Source organism: Ceraceosorus guamensis (assembly GCF_003144195.1).
Source record: "Ceraceosorus guamensis strain MCA 4658 unplaced genomic scaffold IE81scaffold_4, whole genome shotgun sequence".
NCBI classification, from domain to species: Eukaryota; Fungi; Basidiomycota; class Exobasidiomycetes; order Ceraceosorales; family Ceraceosoraceae; genus Ceraceosorus; species Ceraceosorus guamensis.
In genome coordinates, this window is record NW_020289999.1 from 113,678 (window position 1) to 137,146 (window position 23,469).

General features: G+C 55.7%; 9 protein-coding genes across 9 annotated transcripts; 5 read left to right on the top strand and 4 right to left on the bottom strand.

Moving 5' to 3' along the window:
- Window positions 1–11: 11 nt before the first annotated feature.
- IE81DRAFT_274414 (hypothetical protein) lies at window positions 12–560 on the top strand (the record flags this gene model as incomplete). The annotated part of the gene is made up of 1 exon (XM_025511443.1): window positions 12–560. A coding segment is annotated over one exon (549 nt), but the record flags the coding sequence as incomplete, so codon positions are not given.
- Window positions 561–3,395: 2,835 nt separating this feature from the next.
- Window positions 3,396–5,354, top strand: IE81DRAFT_162907 (hypothetical protein). The gene is made up of 5 exons (XM_025510550.1): window positions 3,396–4,136; window positions 4,194–4,250; window positions 4,334–4,722; window positions 4,824–4,860; window positions 4,945–5,354. The coding sequence occupies exons 1-5, from the start codon at window positions 3,498–3,500 to the stop codon at window positions 5,302–5,304; spliced, it is 1,482 nt and encodes a 493-aa protein (XP_025372754.1). The 5' UTR covers window positions 3,396–3,497; the 3' UTR covers window positions 5,305–5,354.
- Window positions 5,325–7,417, bottom strand: IE81DRAFT_319882 (peroxisomal biogenesis factor 11). Its single transcript, XM_025512860.1, has 4 exons — window positions 6,962–7,417; window positions 6,700–6,859; window positions 6,210–6,349; window positions 5,325–6,118 (listed from the first exon to the last, which is right to left on the bottom strand). Exons 1-4 carry the CDS (start codon window positions 7,007–7,009, stop codon window positions 5,720–5,722), a joined length of 747 nt encoding a protein of 248 aa, XP_025372755.1. The 5' UTR covers window positions 7,010–7,417; the 3' UTR covers window positions 5,325–5,719.
- A 437-nt stretch (window positions 7,418–7,854) lies between these two features.
- On the top strand, window positions 7,855–10,709 carry IE81DRAFT_162970 (hypothetical protein). The gene is made up of 2 exons (XM_025510551.1): window positions 7,855–9,406; window positions 9,493–10,709. The coding sequence occupies exons 1-2, from the start codon at window positions 8,067–8,069 to the stop codon at window positions 10,646–10,648; spliced, it is 2,496 nt and encodes an 831-aa protein (XP_025372756.1). The 5' UTR covers window positions 7,855–8,066; the 3' UTR covers window positions 10,649–10,709.
- A 61-nt stretch (window positions 10,710–10,770) lies between these two features.
- On the bottom strand, window positions 10,771–12,447 carry IE81DRAFT_285176 (RCC1/BLIP-II; the record flags this gene model as incomplete). The annotated part of the gene is made up of 2 exons (XM_025511624.1): window positions 10,771–10,882; window positions 10,973–12,447. 2 exons carry the CDS (start codon window positions 12,445–12,447, stop codon window positions 10,771–10,773), a joined length of 1,587 nt encoding a protein of 528 aa, XP_025372757.1.
- A 783-nt stretch (window positions 12,448–13,230) lies between these two features.
- IE81DRAFT_163000 (hypothetical protein) lies at window positions 13,231–15,575 on the top strand. The gene is made up of 2 exons (XM_025510552.1): window positions 13,231–14,343; window positions 14,414–15,575. The coding sequence occupies exons 1-2, from the start codon at window positions 13,389–13,391 to the stop codon at window positions 15,403–15,405; spliced, it is 1,947 nt and encodes a 648-aa protein (XP_025372758.1). The 5' UTR covers window positions 13,231–13,388; the 3' UTR covers window positions 15,406–15,575.
- An 871-nt stretch (window positions 15,576–16,446) lies between these two features.
- On the bottom strand, window positions 16,447–18,328 carry IE81DRAFT_363840 (hypothetical protein). The gene is made up of 3 exons (XM_025516813.1): window positions 17,711–18,328; window positions 17,173–17,537; window positions 16,447–17,055 (listed from the first exon to the last, which is right to left on the bottom strand). The coding sequence occupies exons 1-3, from the start codon at window positions 18,165–18,167 to the stop codon at window positions 16,747–16,749; spliced, it is 1,131 nt and encodes a 376-aa protein (XP_025372759.1). The 5' UTR covers window positions 18,168–18,328; the 3' UTR covers window positions 16,447–16,746.
- A 221-nt stretch (window positions 18,329–18,549) lies between these two features.
- IE81DRAFT_363841 (DUF1613-domain-containing protein) lies at window positions 18,550–20,858 on the top strand (the record flags this gene model as incomplete). The annotated part of the gene is made up of 2 exons (XM_025516814.1): window positions 18,550–19,939; window positions 20,028–20,858. The coding sequence occupies exons 1-2, from the start codon at window positions 18,653–18,655 to the stop codon at window positions 20,856–20,858; spliced, it is 2,118 nt and encodes a 705-aa protein (XP_025372760.1). The 5' UTR covers window positions 18,550–18,652.
- Window positions 20,677–23,380, bottom strand: IE81DRAFT_319886 (amidohydrolase). The gene is made up of 9 exons (XM_025512861.1): window positions 22,879–23,380; window positions 22,526–22,705; window positions 22,239–22,451; window positions 22,098–22,158; window positions 21,898–21,978; window positions 21,733–21,815; window positions 21,389–21,645; window positions 21,200–21,303; window positions 20,677–21,087 (listed from the first exon to the last, which is right to left on the bottom strand). The coding sequence occupies exons 1-9, from the start codon at window positions 23,256–23,258 to the stop codon at window positions 20,941–20,943; spliced, it is 1,506 nt and encodes a 501-aa protein (XP_025372761.1). The 5' UTR covers window positions 23,259–23,380; the 3' UTR covers window positions 20,677–20,940.
- Window positions 23,381–23,469: the final 89 nt, after the last annotated feature.

Genomic DNA, 23,469 nt, shown 5'->3' on the forward strand with positions numbered 1-23,469 from the left:
CTGCCAACAATGACACTGAGATCCTTCAGTACGCTTTGACGCTCGAGCATCTCGAAGCTGCCTTTTACAATCAATCCATCGCTCGCTTCGGCGATGAGGACTTTCAAGCCGTTGGACTCAACGCTAGCGTCCGCAACCAGCTGTATTCCGTCGGTCAGGATGAGGCTGCCCACGCTGCTTTCTTGACTCAGGCTTTGGGCGAGTCGGCCGTTCAACCGTGCACTTACAACTTCAGTAGCGTTACGGATGTCGCTTCCTTCTTGGCCACCGCCACTGTTCTCGAAGGTGTGGGTGTCTCTGCGTACCTCGGCGCAGCGCCCTCGATCAGCAACAAGACGTACCTAGCTGCCGCTGGAAGCATCTTGACCTCCGAGGCTCGTCACAGCTCTATCGTCCTAGCCGCCGCGGCAGCTGCGAGCAATTCGACGGACAATGCTGCCCCCTCCCCTTTTGACACTCCTTTGACCTCTCAAAACACCGTCTACTCGTTGGCTGCTCCATTTTTCGAGTCTTGCCCTCAAGACCTCGGACTTAAGGCCTTCCCCGCCTTGACGGTCAGCCCTGCCCAAGGCGACAACGCGACGGCACAAAGCGCCGAGCCCAGCAGCGGTGCGCTCTCACCAGGCGCACGCGTTCAGCTCGACTATGAGCAGACTGGCGGCAACGCTGCGCAGGTCAACGCGACCGGTAGCGGGAACACGACATCGAGCGCAAGCAACACGACCTACCTTGCCATTGTCCAGGGACCTCTGCCTCCCTCCTTCGTCCCCATCGAGAATGGTCAAGCGACCTTGCCAAACAACGGCACTTTCGGTGGTCAGGCTTACGCAATCGTCACCACCGACAACTCGACCGTCAGCGATGACAACACCCTGGCTGTCTCTGTCATCACCTTCGACTCTCCCCTCCCTGTCGCACCACCCGCAAACTCTTCCGTTTCCTCCTCTGCAGCATCCAGCGCTACTGCAACCGCAACTCCCCTCGCATCTGATGACGCTTCCCCATCCGTCACCGGAAGCGCGACTGCTGTGGGTCTCGGCCCCGAGCTAACGGGCTCCCCCTCCCCTCGTCCTGTCTCCGTCAGCGCGAGTGCTTAAGTCAGGCCCTTCACGTGGCGATACTGTCTTTCTCGCAAACACCAAGAACGATTCACGCCCTTACAACATCCTGGGATGTAAACGCATCCTCCACTGAAATTTTCCATTGTACACACACCTTGAAATCATTCGCGGGGCAATCAACAGTGTTCAGTTTCAGAAAATGCCTGCTAGTAGTAGTTTTAAACAGACGCAAATGTTCATCTCGTGTGCTTCGATGTGGTTGTGCGCTCCTTGTTGCAATCCGCACACTTCACGACTGGTTCGCTACATTCACGTATTCACCAGGAGCAGTTCCCTGCGTATCGTTCAGTCATGAATGCGCGTGACGATGTGCGCTCGGGTATACCGGCATCTGACACGCGAGTACGAAGCTCGTCGCAACTTGACTCGCCCCTCGTCGCTTCCACGCCGTCATGCGTAGCCAAGTGTCGCAGTGACGAGTCGAGTCGAGTGGTGATGAGGCGTGATCAGACGTTGATCCCGGTGGCGGGCAAGTCATCTTACAGCGGCAGCTTGAGTTGCAGCGGGTGACCGTGTGACTAATAATATGCTGCGCGATTGTGATTCATGCTGCAAGTCTTGGCAGTCATGATGCTGCGCGTGCTGCAGTTCAAGTGCACGCGATTTAGATTCAAGATTCGCTCAACTTTTGACTTCAGACTTGATCTTCGCAGCCTCTGCATCGCAGTCAGAGTCACAGTCACGAGTAGTAGCTGCTGGTACAGCTTAGTTGGGCATTCAAATTGTGTACCTACGCGTTTCGAGCATTTGCGCGCGAGGCGGTGTCAACTTTTGGAGAAGACGTTCACATTGCGTGTGATTGAGCCTCACCATTCCTCGTGAGCAATTCTATCACTTTGGTGCATATCAAGGCTCTGAGAGCTTTAGGAGAGAGAGCAGCCTTACCTCATCAAATTATCAAGCAACAAGAGTGGTCCCAAAAGACCCCTTTGAGCGCGGCGCACGAAGATGCCGGCGGAAAGGCACGGGGAACAACGCTCCCGACGTGGATGCGGGACGTGCAAGCAGCGTCGAAAGCGCTGCGATCAGGATTGGGAGCTGATCGCTGCTTCGGCAAGCAGCAACAATGGCTCGAGCAGCGATGCTGCAGCTCAGAGACTGACCTGTCAAGCTTGCAAGGCCAGGCAAGAAGTATGCCATCCACCAAAGAACTCGGCAGAGGCGATGACGCAGGCAAGAGCGAGGGTCAGCGACTCGTCGTCCAGGCAGCGTCGTGCGAGCTCGCCAAGAGAGAGAGTAGCAATACCATCTCTACCAGCTGCGCGCGAGAGCCAATCCATCCCACCCAGCTCCGAGGCGCACGTGTCAAGAACAGCATCCTCGACTTTGCCCTTCTTCTACAATCTGCCAGCTGGTCACGCTCCGCTGCCTCTGGTGCCCGGCATAACTGCCGCTCCTCAGTCAGTTCCCGCCAACACGGCATCCCCTAGCATCGGTGTACCCTCGATCCACGAAGCCGCTTCTTCACAGCCCGTCAATGCAGCAGGATGGTCGTCTGGAGCTACGCGCGTACAGGCGCAGCCGGTCATCTCGAATACGCCAAGCATCACAACTTCTGCGGCCTGGCCACTCGATCTCACCACGCCAAGCTCAGCCTGGCGTTCCGACGCTCCTAACGACATTGCGCCCTTTTCTGCTCACTCCGTTCCACTCGATCTGAATGGCGTTGACCTTGCAAGCAATGGAAACGTCGGTCAGAATTTTAATCAACAACAGGCAGATGGCTGGAACGAATTTATGCGCACTTTGGCTGCCATAGCTGCTGACACCAGTGCCACGCCAAGGAGCGGAGACTCGTATGCCCATGGGAGCACCCCAGGCTCTACCGGATTGATGCACAACGGCAAGTCTTTTGATCCCACAGCGAGCGTGAACCGAGTGGACAGTCAAGAGAGCCTTCACGTCCATCCCTCTGCGACTTCCACCAGCGCTTATTCTGCAGCACCTCCTGCCCGTCAATCCCACGATCGAGGCCTAGAGCGGAACACACCTGCGCATATTCAGAATCTCCTGAACAGACCCGAGCCACCTCTTGGGCGCACAGCTGAGACGCTCGCATCTTCCCACTCTACGCAAGCCTGGCCCAGCACTTGCTCACCGCCAGCAAACGGCGGGACGGGCGAATCTTGTGCCCCGTTGCGCCCAGTCCTCGCATCTTCGCGCCTCGATGCATTGCTAGAGCATTACATGCCGATCTGTGAGTCGAGACGTCGCTAAGCAGAGCTGGCTAGTCATCGCGTATATAGGCAGTGGTCCGCGTCCACTGATGCATCCTATCGTCTCCCTGCATCGCTCGCAGTCTCGAAGCTGATTCTCATCTACACTGCTGATGCACCGTGGCTGCCGCGCTTCCTCGAGATTGCTTGCACCAACGAAATGTCAAAAGCTAGCGTGGTGGCAGTCGTCGCTGCGTTTCACGAGCGGCTATTTGGTGATCCGAGCCTGGACCCGACAAGTGCAGACAAACGCCGTCAAGGCTCTTTGAAGGCAAAAGACTTGTACCCGGACGAATCTGGGCAAGAAGATGTGGAGGCGGAGTCGGATGATCAAGATGATGGCGAGGAATGGAGAAGCTCCAGACGCCGTAAACGCAGGAGAAGACACTCTCAGGCTGAGATCGAGTCTGACAGCGAACATGATCTCGACGCATCTCCTCGTTCACGCTCGCCTCCTCGACCTTTTCCCGTCGTTCGGCTAGCCCGCGCGGCATTCCAGCAGTCTGGTCTGTCACCGCACGCTGCCTCGCCAGACGGTGCTATACCAAGTAGCGTCGGTAATGGTCAGGCAGACGGCCGGGATCGTCGTACGATGCCCTCGGAGCCCGACCGCACCTCGTCTGCGCATCTACACGCTGCTGCTAGGCGGTCCCAAGTGCAAAGATCGGAAGCTAGCCAAATGGTCCTTTCGCCGGCGCCTTGGTGGCAACTGGCCTACTCTCTGCTATTCTCCCCCTTTTCCCATTCCAGCCCCTTGGAAGTGAAGATTATGACTATTCTCAATCTCAAGTGCGCTGTGGTGAGTGTTGCGAATGTGCGATACAGCGGCAGAATCCATGCTGACGCGGTTTCGTAGCTCTGTGTGGAAGGCAGTATGACGGCTCGAAGATTGATGGATCGTTTGCCAGAGATTGTGAGTTGGGCCTTGGCTCGTATTGCCAGCTATGCTAACGAAGACACGCCCTGCTGCGGGTGACGTGATGCTTTCCTGAACAGCTCTCTCATCCGGCTGCTTCGGACCGCACAGAGCCCGAGCTACTGACAATGGATCAAGTCACACCACACATGTCACAGGATCATGCCATGCTAGACGTGTGGAGCCGTCTTCTGGTTTCCGAGCTCATGCAACGAGCTAGCGAGACCACCCTATCCACGTGCACGTTCCCAACACCAGACATTGCTTTCTTGCGCACGGTGTACTGGCTTCAAGACGCGGCGTGCCCTCATAAGCTGCCCCTGCTCATGTGTCAAAGCTCCAAGCTGGGAGCTAGGCGCAAGAGCAAAACGATCTCGCAGGAACAAGCGGCGCAAGAAGCTGAGAAGCTGGAAGCTGCTATATTAGAAGCGACGGTGACTCCGTGTCAGAAGTGGACCCTGACGCAAAGGTGAGATAGGATTCAACGAGCTCAGTTCGAGGTCTGTCCGTCATCTCTGGCCGCTTATTGACGGTCGCGAGCCCTTTTACCCCTCTGAAAATGTATGTCAGAGCAGCCAAATTTTGGCAACAAGAAGCGTGGCGTAGAGTGAGTGTTTGGGCGCGGGAGTGTGCGAAATGTGAAAGAAGGCAAAGACTGATCAACAGCTTGGGGCCGCGCTCCTCCATCAAGGCCGCCATCATTCACCTCAATACAGCCGGTCTGGGCCGAGGACCGCTGTATTGCAAAGTGCGAACGGCTCTGTGCGACATTTTGCGTTGCAATGCAAACGTGCCGCCCATTTCGGTGCGGAGCATAGAGAGGTGGTACTCGCACGCGATATGGATCATGGCAGGCATCGCAAGCGTCACGCAACAAGATCGCACCGTATGCCTGACCAATTTGAGAGCTGTGAGCATCGAAAAGGCTCATAGGGAATCTGCACTCCGATTGCAGAGGTATTGGTCCATCAGCGATACGCTCGGCAACGCTCCAGATTGGTTCGACGATCAGTGGGGCGGAGGTGAGGCTGCTAGCCTGATCTTGTATTGAAGTGGGCCTATCGCGCCTCGAGCTGTGCGCTGTACTGCTCCTTCCCTTTCCGTGCTGTAACATAATGTGCGACATTTCGCATCTCCCTCCCAGCAATGCTCATGCGTCGACCGCTGATCGCACACACACTCGGAGCGTTCCCTGAAACTCTACGCTGCTCCCGCAAGCGACACGAATCTGACCTTTTCGCAATCCATTGCAACTCGAAGCTTGTAAGTGGACAAGTGCGCGGGGGCGGGGCGCAAACATCGACCATAGTGAAGACTGAGAATAGAGTGCGCTCGCCAATTCACGCGGGGCAAACCTCTTTGATGTCTGATCCGAATCGGTTCGCCTCCTCCTCCTCGTCGAATCCCAAACAGATCCTTTGCGGTGGTTCTCCGTGGACGAGACGATGAGCATGAGGCGAGGAGCTTTACTTCTTGGCACCAGCAGGGCCATTGACGGCGCGCCACTGGGTGCGAGCGCCCATAAGAGCGGTGGTGAAGCCGGCCAGACCAAGCACGCCCTCGTCGAGATCCAAAAATCCAGCTCCGGTAGCGGGAAGCAACCAGTCGATGGCGTCCTGAGTAGCTTGGTATCTGACGCTAGCTTGTTCCGTCTTGATCTGAGCCAACTCTGCTCGCCTTTCCGCCTCCTTTTCGGCAGTGGCGCGAGGACGAGAAGCGGCGCCCAATCGTTGACGAAGAGCGTACGTCTTGTAACCGGAAGACAATAGCGAAAAGGAAAGACCGGTGAGCCAGAATCGAGAGGCGTTCTTGCTGATCGCGCTGGCCGTCTCGGGGGCAAACTGGTAGGCCTTGCTACCGTGGATCTGCGCAAGAGGGAATCGAGCGCGGGTCAGTGCAATGCCCGCTGTCGCATTTCGAGGGCAGGACACAACAAATGCAACTTCGATCACTCACCCATTGCAGCAGATCCAGAGTGAGGTAGCACATGTAGCCCAGCTGGCGTCCAACAGCGAGATAAGCGACAAAGGGGTCCTTGATGGTGGTAGCCTTGAGAGCAGACTGCATGTGCTCCAGGAACTTGCCCGCACGCATCACTGATGAGCGCATTCGTGCGAAGCAATTTGGAGGGAAGAGCACGCTAGTCAGCGCATCGACCAAAACAAAGCTCCGCACGAGCAGGCAACACCAGCTACCGCTCGACAGACTGCAGAGCAGGAAGAGAAAGATGTGGTTTTCCTGTTCTCCAGAACGTGTGCTTGTGAGACAGGCATTCGTCGAGCCAAAGGCAGCGCAACGTGCCTAGCGCGGAAAGGCGAACACGAGAAGACGCGTGCCACGTTCCAAACCTCACGTCTCTCCTGTCTTCTCTCATCGATGCCTCCCGAACAAGCATCGAGCCGCGCCAGGAGGGCGGAACATGCAAGTGCAGCGTTGCGCTACTCACGCTTTCTGCTGAGACCAATGCTGCTCTTGAGAGCCTGAAGACGAGCCACCGTCTCCTTGGTAGCTCCCTTTCTGTACTCGTACCATGCCAAGAATCTAGCAAAGTACTGAATAGACCTGTACGTCTTGTCCCTTCCGACCGTGGTGGACCAGAATTTGAGCTGGCAAAGATGAGCGTAGTGAAGTGCGGGAAGGGGAGGCAAATGGATACGTCAGTTGTCGGAAAGTCATTACGTTTGAGCAGCTAAGGAGGAGGAACGCACCAGCTGGCTCAGGTAGGGATGCAGGATGACTTGTTGAAGAGCCGACATGATTGCGGGATGGGTCGAAGTGGATGCGGGCGGGTTTGATGCAAGCTAAACAAGACGAGAGCCTATATCTTCAGGTCAAGAGTACTGAATGGATGCAGTGACAGTTGTGGATCCAATAGAGCCTGCTGCCCGTCAAGAGATTGCTGATGTGATGGTGGTAGACAATCACGCATACAGCCTGATGATCATGCTTGAGATTGATTCACGATTCACGATTGCCTTGGCTGACCATCACATCTTCCGTCATTCAGCCAGTCACAGCTGATTGATCGAGCGCGGGCTGATGCGACCAACAAAAAGCCTCTGCTATGCTGCGATGCTTTTGAGCGCGCACGGCGCACGGCACATGCAGCCATGGCCTGTATTTATAGCGCGCTCCAGGATTTCGCTGTTGAAAGATACGGTGGCCTGTCCCCCGCCTGTGCGTGCGTGCGCGCGCGCGCGGGCTCACACTCAAGACTATTATTACCTTTCGACCGGCGTGCGGGAAGCTTCGGCACCGGTCACATCGATCGAGCCCTTCCCCGTGATCACGTGATTCCAATAGAGGCCGCATGTGTACACGTGATCAGATGCAGGCACGCGCAGCAGTCGAGTAGTCGGGGGCGTGTTGGATGTTGCTCGATCATTTGACGCTGCTGGTGACTGCATGGCGGCGGCTGGCTGACTTCCTTGCGCGTCAGTCAGCTTTTGAGAACGATCACATATCTTGATTTTGCAGAGCGGATCAGAGCAGACTCACTCGCAATTGACCGCGTGTGAGTCACGATTCACGAGCGACACTAGTCAGAGAATCAAGCCAAGCATGCTCACGACTTTTGAATGACATCAACGTCAATCATTCATCGTTCATCATTGTTTGCAGCGAAACCTTCAGCTGCAGCAATGCCCAAGTCAGAACCGTGACTCTCCACTCGACTGGCGAGCAACTGCATGACACAGACACACCACTCTTGGATCTACGCGAAAGCAGGAAAGCGAAGTCGATTTCATCGCTCAGGGTGCTTGCTGCGCGGAGCTTGGGTTGTGAAGCTGCACGGACGGACACAGCGCCATCATGTCGCACGCTACGTCCGTCATTAGCCGGCTCGACCCTGGTCGCATTAGCACAAGCACGAGCAAAGCGCCGCCCGTCGGTTACACCAATTCCAAATGGACCTTTTCGTCCGACGAGGAGGAGGAAGAAGATGAGGTGGAGCTGGTCAAGGTTGCAATATCCAAGACGAGCCATGCTGTACCTTCAGCTGCAAACAGGAGACCATTGATGGACATCTCCCGCAATGGCGTGGACGAGAGGAGAGGGAGGAGGATGGACGATGAGCGTGCTGGAGTTGGAAAGAGCGCAGAAAAGGCCAAGACTCGAGATGCGAATAAGCACAGGGACACTCGACCAGCGGCACCTCGCCCTCGATTGGTGCGCAAGTACTCTTGGGGTTCAGCAAGCTCAGCCTCGGAGAGCGCTTCCACCTCCGCATCCGCATCAAGCTCCTTGGCCCGCGATAGCTGCGTCAGGCGTCCCACACAGGCCTCTGCACATGACAGGACGAGACCACAAAGGCATGCGGCCGCGGACGCCGGTGAGGCGCTCAAGAGACTAGCATGTCTCGAAAACACACCTTCTCCCGCGCGCATAGCTCTCAGAGGGTTTGTAGACTCTCGATCCAGCCTGACCGCCGGTAGGGACAGAGATGCAGCACCGAGAAGGATCGTCTCGCAGCCACAGGGAAGGCATGAAGCGTCGTCGGATCGCAAGGCTGCACAAGGAAACAGGAAAGCGAGCGCACCGGTGCTTGCTCGACCCGTTGCACCTCCTTCAGATCTCAGCAGCACAGCTTCCGGATCTTCTACACCTACTGAAAGAGGGGCAAATGAAGTGCACGAGGCGACGAAGAAGTTGTCCAGATTGAACGTATCCTCTACAAAGCTGCAAAGATCCATGCTCAGCTCTGACCTCTCTTCCCCGCCTCCCTCTCCGCGGGTGGTGAGAGGTCGGAAAGTGGTGGGGCTTGGAGAGCAGCAAGGCTCTCCATTGGAAGCCCTGATGCGTCTGTGCGACCAATCCGCCCCGGTGGCTTTCACAGCGCTTCTCGAGCAGCTTGCAAGCAGTGTGGTCGCTTCTACACAGCAAAGCAATACGAACGCCTCTCATCGTTCCAGATTCGCTACCTCTTCATCCTCCGCTGCCTCTGCTAGAGGGTGGAAGAAGGTAGGCGAGGCGAGCTACTCGGAAGTGTTTGGCCTCGGCGAGATCGTTATCAAAGTCATACCGCTATGCTCGGAAACGAGGGAAGAGGAGCAAGAAGAGCAAGAGTGGCCAGAGGAGAGCAAGGCGGAGGATGTGTCTAGAGAGGTTGCCATCATGCAGGCTTGTGGTCGCGGCTTCATCAGATTGTTGAGGTGAGAAGCGCGCTCTCTATCCTCAAGGCTCGCACAAGATCGAGCGAGCTGACCCATATCATCTTGGATCCTGCGCTTGTTTGCAGCTCTCACGTCGTTTGCGGAGTCTACCCACCACTGCTGATGCGCGCGTGGGATGCGTACGATAAGCGCAAAGCGGGAGGTAGCGAAAATGTCCGGCCGGCATGTCTTCCTTCTTCGCAGCGATACGCCGTGCTTGTGCTGGAGCATGGAGGAGTGGATGTGGAATCGGTCAAGCTCAAAGGGTGGATTCAAGCAGCTGCGGTATTTTGGCAGATCGCGCAGAGCTTGGCGAGCGCCGAGAAGGAGCTGCGTTTCGAACATCGCGATCTGCATTGGGGCAATGTTCTCGTAAGGATCGAAGAGATTACGATGAACAGACAGGTAGGGAAGGGTCATATTTCTAGACCTCTTTTGACCACTTCTCCAAGCAAGGCCCTCGTCTCTTCTCCGCTCAAACGAGCCCAGCTTCATAAAGCAAAGATGAGCAGCTATACAACAAGCAAATCTAGAAGAGCGACAACGACGGCGCAGAACGCGAGTCTACCACCGCAGATGGGCGTCGTAGAGAGGCTCTTGCAACCGGCATTTTCGGGCGCTACTGCTCGTCTGATCGATCTCTCCCTCAGTCGAGCGACGCTCGCCTCTGAAACCATCTACTGCGCATTCGAAGACGATGCGATCTTCGAAGGAGGAGGGGATGAACAGTTTGACATCTATAGATCCATGAGGGCTTTCATCCATCGAGCGAATGGAGCAGAAAAAGGAAAGGGAAGAGGAGAGGAAGCCAGAAGCCAGGCCTGGGAAGCTTTTCACCCAGAGACCAACCTGATGTGGTGCGCATATATGATCCACAAATTGCTCAAGCATAAAGGATTACGAAAACCCGGTTTCAACTTTGGTCCTAATCCTTTTGCCGCCGCCGCCGCCGGCGCCTTTGCTGTTACCAGCAATTCGAGTCCCAGTACTGGTTCGAAAGGAGCCGCTAGACAGGTCAGTGTACAGGACAAGGAGAAGGAAATCGACGAGGCGCTAGTAGAGGCCGCTCATGCTAGTCTGCTCAGAGCGGAGAACAAGATCAGAGCTTCGCTCGCGATGATTGGCGCGGAGATGCAGCTCTGTACTTGCGCAACCAGCAGCTCGACGGTTCCAAAGACTTCGGATGGGGACGTTGTAAGGAGCGCAGGAGACTTGATGCGCTGGGCTACGGGTCGAACGTAAATGTACCATCATACGGCACGAGTCATCAATCCATCTTCCCATTCGTGGTGTCGCGCGCACATGCATGCCTGGTCATCACAAGGATTTCATGGTGCAGGTCGACAAAGACGAGACCGAAAAGGTCATGCTTTGGTCAATTCGACCTGCACAAATGAAGTTCCGCAACCTGCCCAGACATTTGTGGGCCTAGCATGCGCCCACTGCGTCACTGCGGACTTGACACTGCCTTCAAGCCTTGGTGGCCAAACCTTGACTGGTACAGGTTGATCTTCTCCTTCTTGTTGTTCTTCATCAGCGATCGTGCTCGGCTCGAGCTGTTCGCACTGTGTATTTGGAGAGGTGCTGCTTCCTAGTGCGAGATTTCCGTGCTCGTTCCACCCCCAAGCCCAGACCTCTGCTGGACCTGCTCGTCCCTCAGATCTGATTCGAGCCTGGCAAAGCAGGAGCACGTGCTCCGAGCCCGCCGACATTTCGCACGATTGCTCCGAGGCAGAGGAAATGTGCGCGGGAAGAGCTACTTGCTGGATCTTCTTGCTGCTTGTCAAGCTCGCGTCTTCGTCCTGACCCGAGCCCAATTGTCCCCGGGCATTACTGCCGCACGCCAAGATCTGCATCTTATCTTCGCCAGCATCTACGCCTTCACCTTCACATAGGAGGAACGTAGAATCCCACGTAGCAGCTACACTGAGCGAAACAGATTCGCAAAAGTCTCCCTGTGCGACAGTCCGCTGACCCCGCCGATCCGATCCCCATACGCGTACTCGGAGAGCCTCTGAAGGCGGAGTCATATCCGAAGCTTCCTGCCAGCCCGCCGGAACAGACACGACGGTATGCTCCCTTCCCGCGGCCAAGGAGAAAGATCCGTGCGGCGCTTTCGATTCGTCGTTTTTGCGCTTGGATTTGCAGCACCACGTTCGGATCACGCGGGGCGTCGAAGTTCTTGGCGATGAAGAGGTGGTGCTTTTGCTTCCGGTCCTTGGACGAGATGCACTCGCTTGCGTGTTCGACGGTTCCGTAGCCGAGAAGCTTCCGAGCTGTCCGTGCCGTGCTGCTCCCCATCCTATGAGATGCATATACTGGATGCCCGATCGGTGAGAGCTAGCCAAGGCCACTACGTGCCTCAGTCCCGCAGTGATCTGCTCAATTCGTAGGGGTCCTGTGTGTACAAGACCACCGAGGTTTAGGATGCGTGCTGCATGCTCACTGTCTGGGGCCGCGTCGGACTTATCAGACAGACCTAGCTCGCCGAAAGCATTGTCTTTGGGAGTGCCGAGCGCTAGGATCACGTCGGAATGGACGGGCGATGCCAAATCTGCTGATCTCGAAGCTCTAAGGACGATGAAGCTTGCATTCCAGCTACATGCGACATCCAGAGCGGAGGACGCTTGGGCAGAGAGGACATGTGCATTCACGCCATCTTTCCCATTCCCCAGACCTCTGTTCGCAGTCCGGACCTCTTGCTCCAGGCACAGAGGCATCCACCGCGTCCGTACTTCGCCCAACTCAAGAGCAGCTTGGCCAAGTTGACCTTGCACCGTCTCTCCCGTACACCATACCGTGAAGAAGCCCGATAGACCATCGATCGGCTGCACCAAGGCGATCGAATGATTCGCGCCGCTCGATAGCTTGGTGATGCGGTACCCGGGTGGTGGGAAGGTGTCGAAAGATGTACCTCCAGATCCGAGGTGAGTTCGGGAGGTCGATGCTGGCGTCCAGCAATGCGCATCGTCCCGATGACCGATTCCAAGCTGACCGCCTGAGTTCGAGCCGGCCGTCAAGAGGCAGTACCCTTGCTCCATCGCATCTTGCACCTTCAATCCTTCGGGCTGCCTGTCCTTGTGGGTTGATTTGCTCCTTCTAGAATGCGCATGTATGGCGTGTTTCCTGCTCCAAATTCATCTAGATCCACATCAAGTCGCGTCGCTTGCAAGTCTTGAGGGCCTCTTCGAACTGCTTTGCTGGGACGGTGAAAATGGTACCTCTACATAAGGACTCCAGACCTCGGAAGCAGGAAGACTCACGACCACGGAGCTTCCACGATCGACGGCACCTTGTATTTTTTAGTCCCCCTTGTGTTTCGTGATTCTTGATTTTTTGATTGTGATTTCAAGATTTGTATCCACAGCTTTCTAGCGCCTCACGTGACTCACGACTGCATGTTATGTGGCCGCCAGCCAAGCACATCGTGCCTCTGCTGATGAGCTCGCGCGCGCTGGTAGGTAGCCTGTTCACGATCGTGAATCTCTGTTGCGCGCGCATCTTTCACACCATCTTCATGCCCGCATCAAGGCCTCAAGTGAGGGAAGTTGCTGGCTCCCGAGAAAGGACGTCAGACCGTGCACTATAAGCGTATACATGCCCGTAGCCGCGCTGCTGGAGGCGCTCGCGTTCGAAGCCGTGTGGTCAAAGGCGTCTACTTGCTAGCTTGCTGCGCTAAGGGTCTACCTCTGATGCGATCAGAGAGGCGTATACACGCCAGCATGCAAGGACCGCGTGATCACCGCCCTCCGTGAGCTTCGATCATCCGCACTTATCTGCATGTTGCATCCATGATTGACGATCGCGGAGAAGTAAACGACAGCGGTCTGGGACGTAGACTTGGTTTCGTCAGCTCATTCCCTTGCCACGACTAAACCTCAAACGCTCGGCCCCAAGCTGCAAGGCGCAACCATTCTGTGTGAGGCATTAGCGACTTCAGAGAAGAAGGCGCTAGGCTACCTCCAAGTTGTCACCTATAAGCATGCGATCCTGGGTCTCGCCGGCTTGGACCGAGCTGCTAGTCAATTCGATACAGGCACGAGAATCGGACGCATTTCACCCTGCCATCTGCCTACTCTCGCCAACATCCGGGCCCACGTTTGATCACTACACACGAAAATTGTCCGAAAAGCACACGCTTCTTGCTCCCCTCAAGTCTTTCCGACAATGCTTCATGAGTTACCGGACGAGATACTCTGGCGAGTCCTGCAGACGCCGATGCACCTCCAAGTCACTTGCACAGTTACATGACGCTCCCCATGGCCACAGCGAGATCTGTGTGACCTGGCTTTGTCCCGATTTGTACGCCTTGTGGGAGCGCGGGATGCTCGCACCTCCCCTCAGAAAGAAGTGTCAGAGTCTCGTTCCGCTCTCACAGACGTGTCGAAAGTGGCGCGCGTTTATTGAGCCGCTGCTCTGGCATACCGTCGACATTGCGTGGATGAGAGACTTGCGCGATTTGGCGTCTCTAATATCTGTGCAAAACAGCGATGAAGGCGGTCGTCCAAGGAATCACACGCGAACACTCACTTTTTCATGGACCACGCCTTGGGACACCGCCGACTCGCAATGGCAATGCAATGGATGCGTATCAAATTCTTTCGCGGATCGCAAAGCAGCTCAGTCTGTTGAAGAAAGAAGAGAACTGTACGCAGCGTACGGCACGAAGTACTCCAAGACTTGGCCCAATCCTCCATTTCTTGCCGCTCATCCTCGCGAGTGGTCAGTCGGCCCCGACTACGATGGGCTGATGAGTGATTTGCCGAATGTCGCGGCGGCAGAAGCAGCGCTGGTCCGGGTCATCTTGGCGATGCCAAATTTGGAATGCGTCGCTTGGTCCGCAGCGAGTTGGCCAATGCCGGCCTCGGTTGCCAAAGCGGTCCGCACCTGCAGACAGATGAAATATCTGCGTGTACAGGACGAGGATGGTGCTTGCGGTGCGTCGATTACACATGTGTCGCTCTAATGAAAGCTAGCTAAACACGCCGTTTCCAACCCGCTCCATAGAGCACTACACAAGTGCTGCTTGGCTGGCCGCGGCACCGAGCCTAATGACCCTCTCGCTCATCGACCGGTCGATTCATAAATCACGGTTCAACACGGACTGGTTGTGCAAGGATCCCCAAAAGACATATGGCGTTGCAGTGTCTACTCAGCTGCCGCACGCAAGTCCACTTCCTCGACCACTCCACTTGACCCGTAGAGCATTGTCAGCACTTCTTTGTGCACAGGTGAAAACGATTTTGGAGTGCATGGCTGTCTCGCAGAATCTCAAGACTCTCGAGATTTCAAGCCCAGTGTTGTTGTACATTCCTGCGATGCTCCCGGTTTGGATGGCACTAGACCTTAGGCCCCAGTATATCGGTCATGAGGGAGAGTACGACACGTCGAAAAGACTGCCCTTCTCTGAAACGTCACGAGCGGTGGAAGGTTTAGATGTCCTGCGCAAAGCCGTTCTACCATCGCTGGGTTGGCAAGCAGACCGGCACTGGCAAGAAGAGTCTACAGACACCGAAAACCTGCTTCGTATACACGAGCTCGCGCGAGAACATGCAGCTTCTGTGACACAATCGGTGCGAGATATTTACCGAAAAATTGCATCTTCTGGTCTAGAAGACCGATCTGCGTCCCTAAAGAGATGGTTTGGCTTCGACGAGGCAGTCCTAAGCGCAGGCACGACGGTAGACGACTTGCCTGGACCGCCTGCCTGCAGCGAAGGTCTCGAAGAGGAGCAGGAAGTTGGGCCACTTCAGCAGGTGTACCGAACACCAGCGGAGACACTTTCAGAAGGGCACACCGATGCATCTTTAGAGTCAGACATCCACGATGAAGAAGACGAGGCGACAAGGAAAGCTACGGAAGAACAACCTGTACCTCCCTTTGCCGTCTGGCTCGCCGAGGATGAAAGCATGCGCAGACACGTCCTTGCCGCTCTGCGCCGATATTGTAGCACCCAAGAAGAACCCACAGTATCTTTCACAGGACAGAACGCGTCTTGACCGCACGAAACATTTGCCGTCGTAATTGGCCGCGCAAGGGAATGCTCTCAGGAGCTGCGCGGCATAGGCAAAGCGTCTCTCGCAGGCACGACGAATCTTGAACATTCATTGGATTGTCTTGGTTGACACAATGGCTCCCATGGATCAATTTTGCTCGACTTCAGGAACTAGCAGAGCGTGAGCCGACGACTAGGACCTCGTGCGTCCCGAAGCAATCGCGCGGACACCGTCACGCACATGCGCCAGGGTGAATAGACCGCGTGGAGCGTGCGTTTCGGCTCGCACGATCTGCCTCTTGCGCACCTGACCGACTGGCGTCGAAAGCAGAATCGTCGTGAGCATCACGTGGCGTCGACCTTGATCAGAAGGCTGACATGGCACTTTTCATCGCCACATCGCCACGATGCCTAGCTCCGGTACAGCCAGAGTCACATCAATCTCCAGTGCATCTCCGCTACCCCATTCGTTGCGACTCTTCACGAGCGCATGCATCCCTGCTGCCGCAACACTGTTCACCTCGCTTCATTCGAGCGCTCATACCTCGCCCGGGTCCAGCAAGCTTGGGCACTCTTCTCGCACCGTCTTGGGCAAGTTCACAGCAGCGACGACGTCGACGACGACAACTCGCGCGCCGATCACAAAGTCGGCTTCCGACCCTGTTGCGACCTCGAATTAGGTGGGATTCGCAACCCCACTGCACACGCATACACGGGCAAGCATTACAAGCAAGTCGGCGGCGAGCGATCCTCGTCCCGCCGCTGAAAGGTGGCGCGAGTGTCTTTGGCTGGGACAAATTTCTGGGCAAGCGGCTGTAGTGGAAGAGCGGCTGACTCGACGTCGACGTCGTGCTGACGGCCACGCCAGGGGAGCAGCCACGCAGCGTAAGCTGGAAGGCACTGCTGCCAATTTTCACCCATGAATATGAGACGTCTACACGCAAGTATATACCCCAGCTTCGTCCATGATAATGTCGTCATGAGTGGGCTCAGACATGAGGTGGCTTACGCACTTCTACCGCCTTCACAGCGATGGTTCTGACGCGCGAGACAGATGTGAGGGAGGGATTTGAAAATGCCCATCGGTGCCTCTTTCTTCTTGTCCGTTGTGTCGTGAAGCTGCTACGATTGGCCGAGCCGACAATAGATGCGTGGCATAGAGACCTTGTCAAATTCGCACGTCGATGCACTGACCCTAGCATTGAGTATGGCTGCTTCAAGAGTGATGCACGTAGCATTCGGTGCTTGGCTTGATGCAATGCTCTATTCAGGTAAGCTCTGAGCCAGAGGTGATCCGCCGAGCACTCGCGCGCGTATAGCGCAGCATAAATACAGTACACACCAATCAACCTTGCAATTTGAGAGCATTAGCACCCGTAACAGCCCACCGCGGAGGTTTGCCTTTTCCTGGGCCCTTGCCCTTATCCCCTCCCGCGTTCGCCTGAGCATTCTTCCCTCTCCTTCCACCTCTTTTCTGTCTCTCCTCCGATGCACCGCCCTTTGTTCGCGAACCCCATTGCGCTGCACCTTCGCCGGAAGTAGAACCATCCTCAGGCTTGGCACGTTTGGGCGGTCTTTCGGACACCGTCGAGTCTCCTCCCGCAGCTTTTTTCGCTTCTGATTTCGGCGCGACGTACTTTTCGTGCAGTTTTTGCTGTCAATTTTGCGGAAAATGAGAAAAGGGCGTCAGAAGCGGAGTGAAGGAGACTTGATCGCGAATGTCATGCGAGGGCTCGAGCCACCGCGGGGACTGTCGTGCCGCCACACTCACCCGTTCCTTTTCCAACGCCTCATTCTTCGCCTTGATCTTCTCCTCCCTCTTCGATCCAGCGCCCCCTCCACCCGCGGTCAATTCTACATTGATCAATCGACCTTCGAACAGCGTGTGATGAAATTGTAAAGCCTTCTGTAAAGCGCTGGTGCTTTCGAACTCCACAAAGGCGCATCCTTTGGACTTGCTAGCGCCAGGATCCAATGCTTTGCCCTTCGAGATGGATTTCTGCTTCGACTTGGATAGCTTTAGAGCGGCGCTAGTGTCGTGCTTGGTCGTGAGTAGACGCACTTTGGGCTCTTCGTGACAGTGCGTCTTGAAGTGCGATGCTAGAGACGAGGCGGTCGATGTGAATGACATGTTGCCTGAAATCAAAGAGTAGGACGAAGAGGAAGGAATTGCACGCATACAATCAGCATTCAGCATATACAGCTCTGCAGGCGATCCTTGGCGTATGTCTAGCACCACGCTGGCATTGGTCGTTGATCTTCCTGCCATGCCAGCCGAGCGATATCGTGTTGCTCGTACCGCTACTCACCGACAAAGACGATGTACCTCCGCGCTTCAGATTTGGCTGCTTTATCTTCGCCTCCCGCATCGTTCTCCTCATTCTCTGCTCCATCTTCACCACGCTTCCTCTTCCCACCGTCCTTGCTTCCCGCACCTTGGCCACTAGAATCAGATTCGACGGCTTCAGCCACTTTTGCGGTCGAACTCGAAGCGCTATGCATGCCTGGCGGTGTAACACCCTTGGCCAACATCGCCTTGATCGCTTTCTTCTTGAGAGGCTTGACGGCAGGCGTCGCCTCATTCGAGGTGCCGCTCTCCGGCTCGATGAGGACTTGTGAGTCGCTTTGCGCGATTCCTAGCTTGCTCGCCCCTCCTGTGTCATGCGTCGAGCTTTGCGGCGGAGAGGAAGCATCCACATAGTGACCGGGTGGTAATGTTTTCCCCTCCTGCGCTCTGCGCGCTTTTCGTGTGGCACCAGCTGGCATCGTGACGATGTCGTGCCGAGGGGGAGACTGACGCGTGGGGAAGCTGTCGATAGTCGAATGACAGAGCGAGCTTGGGCGAATGGTGAGCTTGCCGGAAGTTGTCAAGGATGAGAGCCAACTGTTGATGATCGAGGCCACCTCAAAGCTTACAGACAGATGATGCTTGCAGTAGTCCAACTCAGTTTCCTGTTTGATCACCCGACGCCGCGGTCCAGACAAATTTCCTGCTCATCACGCGCGTGCTGCTGCGAGCACTTTGCCCCGCGGATGTCCGCGGAGCCCAGCTTTCCCGTGTTGTCCGTGTTGCGACGGAGCTGCGTTGAGAAAGACTTTTTCCTTCTGCTCGGATGGTCAAGCACATTTCTCGCTCCTCTTCCGTCACTCATCGTCCATCACACGTGAATATTGGAAGGAACACATCCAGCGTGTTTGTCATTGAGCATGCGTGGTCGATGGTCTGCACAGGCAGAACGACGTCTTGAAGAATGCCCAAGGGACCCAAAGGCACGGAACCCAAGGCCGGCACAGAGAATCGCGTGGTGCCAGCTTACCCACCATGCAATGCTCGATTGCTCGTCGATGGCGGGGGTGCAGGCGCAGGCGCAGGCTCGGCGGATATGCTGGAAGAGCTCGACATTCGACTTTCAGGCTTGCCCTTCAAGCAATCGGATAGCTACGAGTCCTCAGGACGCGGGGCAGGCGAACCATCATGGAAGCATATCGCGGTGGCGGATATGCATACGGCGGTGGAGCACTGGGAGAGCGTCATGCAGGCGTTGGTGGAGCATCCTGAAAGGAGCAGTTCTTGGATCTCACGCGCAGACATTGTCCAATCCCGCACTTGGGCAACTCCTCCGATGCGCGTGGGTGGGTGGAGCAAGCTGAAAAGCGTACATCGACGCATCATACCTCGCAAAGCTCAAGCTGATTGGCCCATCGAGCAAGAATGCTGTTTCTACGAGCGATATCGTGAGATCAAGGCGGCAAATGATGGTGAAGAATGCAAGTTGAGAGACGCTTTGGTTGTGTATACGTGCTACAGATCTCGCTCAGGCACTACTTCCATTGGACAAATGCGAGATGCCGCCACATCTCATCGCAGGAATGCCTGGATGGGAGTACAGGCTAAAGATGCAAGTCAGCACGCAGACGAGTCCCAAATTCCACTCGAGCTGCCGACGAGTGTAGATGAGATTCCCTTCTACCATCCAGCGGTGCGAGCCATTGCTTTTCAATTTCTCACGCTACCAGAAGCAGCGGTCTCTAGCTCGCTCCCAGACGAGAGTCTTGCAGAGAGGGGCATCGGACGGATCTCCATTGTTCCATTCTCCTCGACCAGCTTTCCACTGCAAGCTACAGACCGTCTCAGTCGGACAGCGCTCTCTCTCCTCACACTTCAATCCAAGCATGCCTGGGGCGCTTTACACTCCTACGAAAAGCGAGTGACGCACGATCGTCTAGTTGGCAAAGAAGAGTACATGGACACTTATTCGGAACTCAAGAGATTGCACGCTGCAAGATTAATCGATACGTGGTGCGAAGTGACGGACGCTGATAAGCACGTCTTTGAAGATTTGGGCATAGCTGCTTGGCTGATGTGTCTTTGGAAGGACATGTACGCGCATGCTTGCCCAAGCAGCACATCTGGCGAGACCTCGACATCCGCGGACGAGAAAGCAAAACGACCGTGGGATAGCTGGGGAAGACCACCGGGGGGTTTTGTGGACGTAGGCTGTGGGAACGGTTTACTTGTACATATCCTCAACGCAGAGGTGAGTGGGCATTGGCTGCGATAGCAAATTGCGAAACGAACCTTTTGACAAAATGTCCTCCGCTTGGCCCTCTCTTGACTCACTCCAGGGCTACACCGGATACGGTTTCGATCTTCGAGCGCGAAAGTCTTGGGATGTTCATAGAAGCGCACCAGGCGGAGCAAGCCTACACGTCTACTCTCTCGACGTTCCCCTCTACATTGCTTCCCTTCTCAACCCCGACATGTCCGATCCAAGCGCCGACACAGGCGGAACTTTCATTGAAGGCAACACGCCTATCTTTCTACCAGGCTGTTTCCTCATCGCTAACCATTCGGACGAACTCACACCATGGATCCCAGCGCTCGCTGCGCTCATCCCTGGCTGCAGCTTTGCGAATATTCCCTGTTGCGCATGGAACATTGACGGCTGCAAATTTGGTCGAACCCGCTTTCGTGTAGAGAATGAAGAAGTTTGTCATCTGCTTGGTCTGAGCGAAGACTCGGGTGGCGTTCATTGGACGGAAGAGACGAGTGCAGCTGCACGACTACGGAGCAAGATGACGAACGAGCTGGTACAGCAAACGCAACAAGCTTTGCTTTTGGGCCCGTCCAACGCAGGTTCAAACGTCACGTCGACCACATCAGCCTCTCGAAACATAGCCTACATCCACTACATTTCCCATCTGCACCTCAGCGCAGGGTTTCAGATAGAGAAGGAGGTATTGAGGATACCCAGCACGAGAAATTGGGCTCTGCTCGGTCGTCGAAGAACATGGGAATTGCTTATAAATTCGGAAACAGAGGAAGAGCAAAGCCAACGGAGGAAGCGTGTGGAGGATGCTGTGAGGGCCAGAATGACGCGGGATGTAGAGTGCGCTAGGAACAATGCGTGGAAAGCTCGGATACCTGAAGGCAATGCCGGCAAGAATGTACACTAGGACTACCTTTGCGTGAATAATTCGCTCGCGCCTCGCGCTGGCAGCAGCTCTGACTGGTCTGCCCTTCGATCGCCGACCTCGATCATTTCTTCTGATCCTTCTTCCATGCCTCGAACTCGTCCTTGACTTGCTTTCTGAACTGCGCGTCGATCAAAGCCTGTGCGCCGACCGTAGCAATGCCCGCAGCCGCTTCTTTAGTACGCTCGTGCGCTTCGAGCGTCTTGGCGGCCTAGAAATGCAGTACGGCGCAGAACTTCAGCACACACGTCGGGCGCAAACCGTATGGCGCCCGTAGTGCCCAGACACTCCTGGTTTCGATCCGCCAGACCGACCAGACTCACGTTCGCAAATCCGATGGTGTGGTTGCCATCCCCTGCGGGGTTCTCCAACTTGATGGCGTACGTAGGATGACAGCCTGGCAGCGCATGCGTGACATTACCAAAATCTACGAAACATACGAGGGACGAAGGGACATTGGCGTTGAGCGCATTGCTAGACTTGCACGCGATGTCCTGGACGCATCCACTCACCGGTGCTTCCAGATACGCTGGCAGTGCTATAATCCGCATTGTAGACCGATTTCATAAGAGCTCTGTAAGCCAAGCTCAAAGGAGCGCTGTTCCTAGTATCCTCATAAGTCTTGCCCCACGTAATGTCGACCTTGCAACCTGTGGCCAGAGAAGCCGCTTCAAAGCACTTGTGCACCCTCTCGCGCAGGGGCGTGAGAGTGGCAACGTCGGGAGCTCGAACGTTGTACGTCAGGCGAGAAGATGATGGGATCACGTTGCTGTGTACAGAACCAGAGGGGTCGATCAGTACTCACGCGCTCCGAGAGGGACAGGCCTGTACACAAAGATCACACCCCTCTACTTACGGTGCCCAATCGTTTCCACTGATTATGCCGTGCACTCGGCAATCGGGTCGGATCTGTTGACGCAACAAGCTGATGTTGTTGTACTTTGGGCGACAGAGGGCGGCGAATAAAATCAAAATGACGCGCATGACGCGCTGCATGGTCCAATGTGAATGCAGCACTCACGGCAAGCACAGCAGCGTCGAGAGCATTGACACCTTCCCAAGGAGCCATGCCAGCATGAGCCGTCTTGCCGGAAAAGTCGACCTGTCCGATGAGTTAAGCACGCGAATCAGCGCTCATCCGAAAGCACTCGTGTGAATGCTCGATAAGCCTATCTGTTGGCTGCCGTGGTCCTACTGGTCGACTGCGGTAAGGCGACTCACCCTCACGGGCACGACGGCCAGGAAAGAGCCGACGGTGTTCGCTGGTGTGGGATGCACCATCCTGATTTCGATCGAGAAGGGCAGCATCTTGCTTGTGAGCTACAGCTTGCGTATCGAATTAGATAGCGCGGCGGCACCCACAAGCACGCGTCCATGCCGTCGTAAGCGCCCTTGGCAAGCAGGTCGATCTTTCCTCCATCGCGCTCCTCCGCAGGTGTTCCTAGCAGGGCGACCTTACCCGCAATACGCTTTTCTACAAGATGCGAAGCGACGGACAATGAAGCAGCAATGCCAGCGATTGCGATCAAGTTGTGTCCACATGCGTGGCCAATGCCTGGCAAAGCGTCCAGCTCGCTAGATGAAGGTTGGGACAGATGGTCAGGCCACCTCGGAATTCCCACCGGGGGGTCAATGTATCGGCCACGCACGAGTTGAAACCGACGCAAGGGATATCTTTGCTGGCCTCCCCATTTGGCGCGTTCACAAACTCTGCCCTCCAGGCCGTCTCAAATCCATGAGCGTGCGGGGTCAATTTCCACTTAGGTGAGCCATTCGGGGCACGCTTGTTGAGGTCGGTAAAGTAGTCGATGAAGAGATCGTGCGTTTTCCTTTTTAAAGCGAAGGTGGATCGGTTTGAAGTCAGCAATGATGTGCAGCATATCAGTGAGGCTCTGAGCTACTGCTATGCTCTGCGTATACACCCCACGTGCGCATACTTGCACATCGAATCGCCTACGTCCGCTCCGATGCTAAGGCAGAAGCGTAACTGGCTACTGCTCACCTCTCTTCCCACGCGACCTCCTTCAGGTCCCACATCTTGAGACTCAAACCTCTAAGCTCCTTGTCGAGAGCATTGATCTTTGCTTGCAGGTCCTCAAACAGCTCTTTGGTCTCATCGGAAGGCTCCGGCAAGTCGGTCTGCTGTACATGAGCCGAGATCGTTCCGTCATGAGCGGAGTATACGGGTAGCGGTGTGAAGTCGCAGCAGCCCGTGTGCGAGTGCGAATGAGATTGTATGCTCATACCACCCTTTTCCTCCTGAAGAGAGGGCGCGACCCCCTGTGTGCATGGCCGCTGACTGGGGCCTTCTTGGGGGACATGAGAGCTCCGGTCGCGCTGAGGCACCAGCACAGATCTCAACGACGAGAGACAGGACGGCATGTTGAACGGGTGGTCGCAGCTGGCTTGGCAAGGCAATCAGTCAGAGAACAGTCAGAGTGCTGATGAAGTCTGTAACAGTCGGTATTGAGGATGGCCATGCGGTTTCATAGTCATTAGAGTCGTGAGCCGTGAGCTCATAGACCGCCCATGCAGTCGTGAGTGATGCACGCACGAGCTTTGATACCTCACCAAGACCCCGATCGGCCGAATA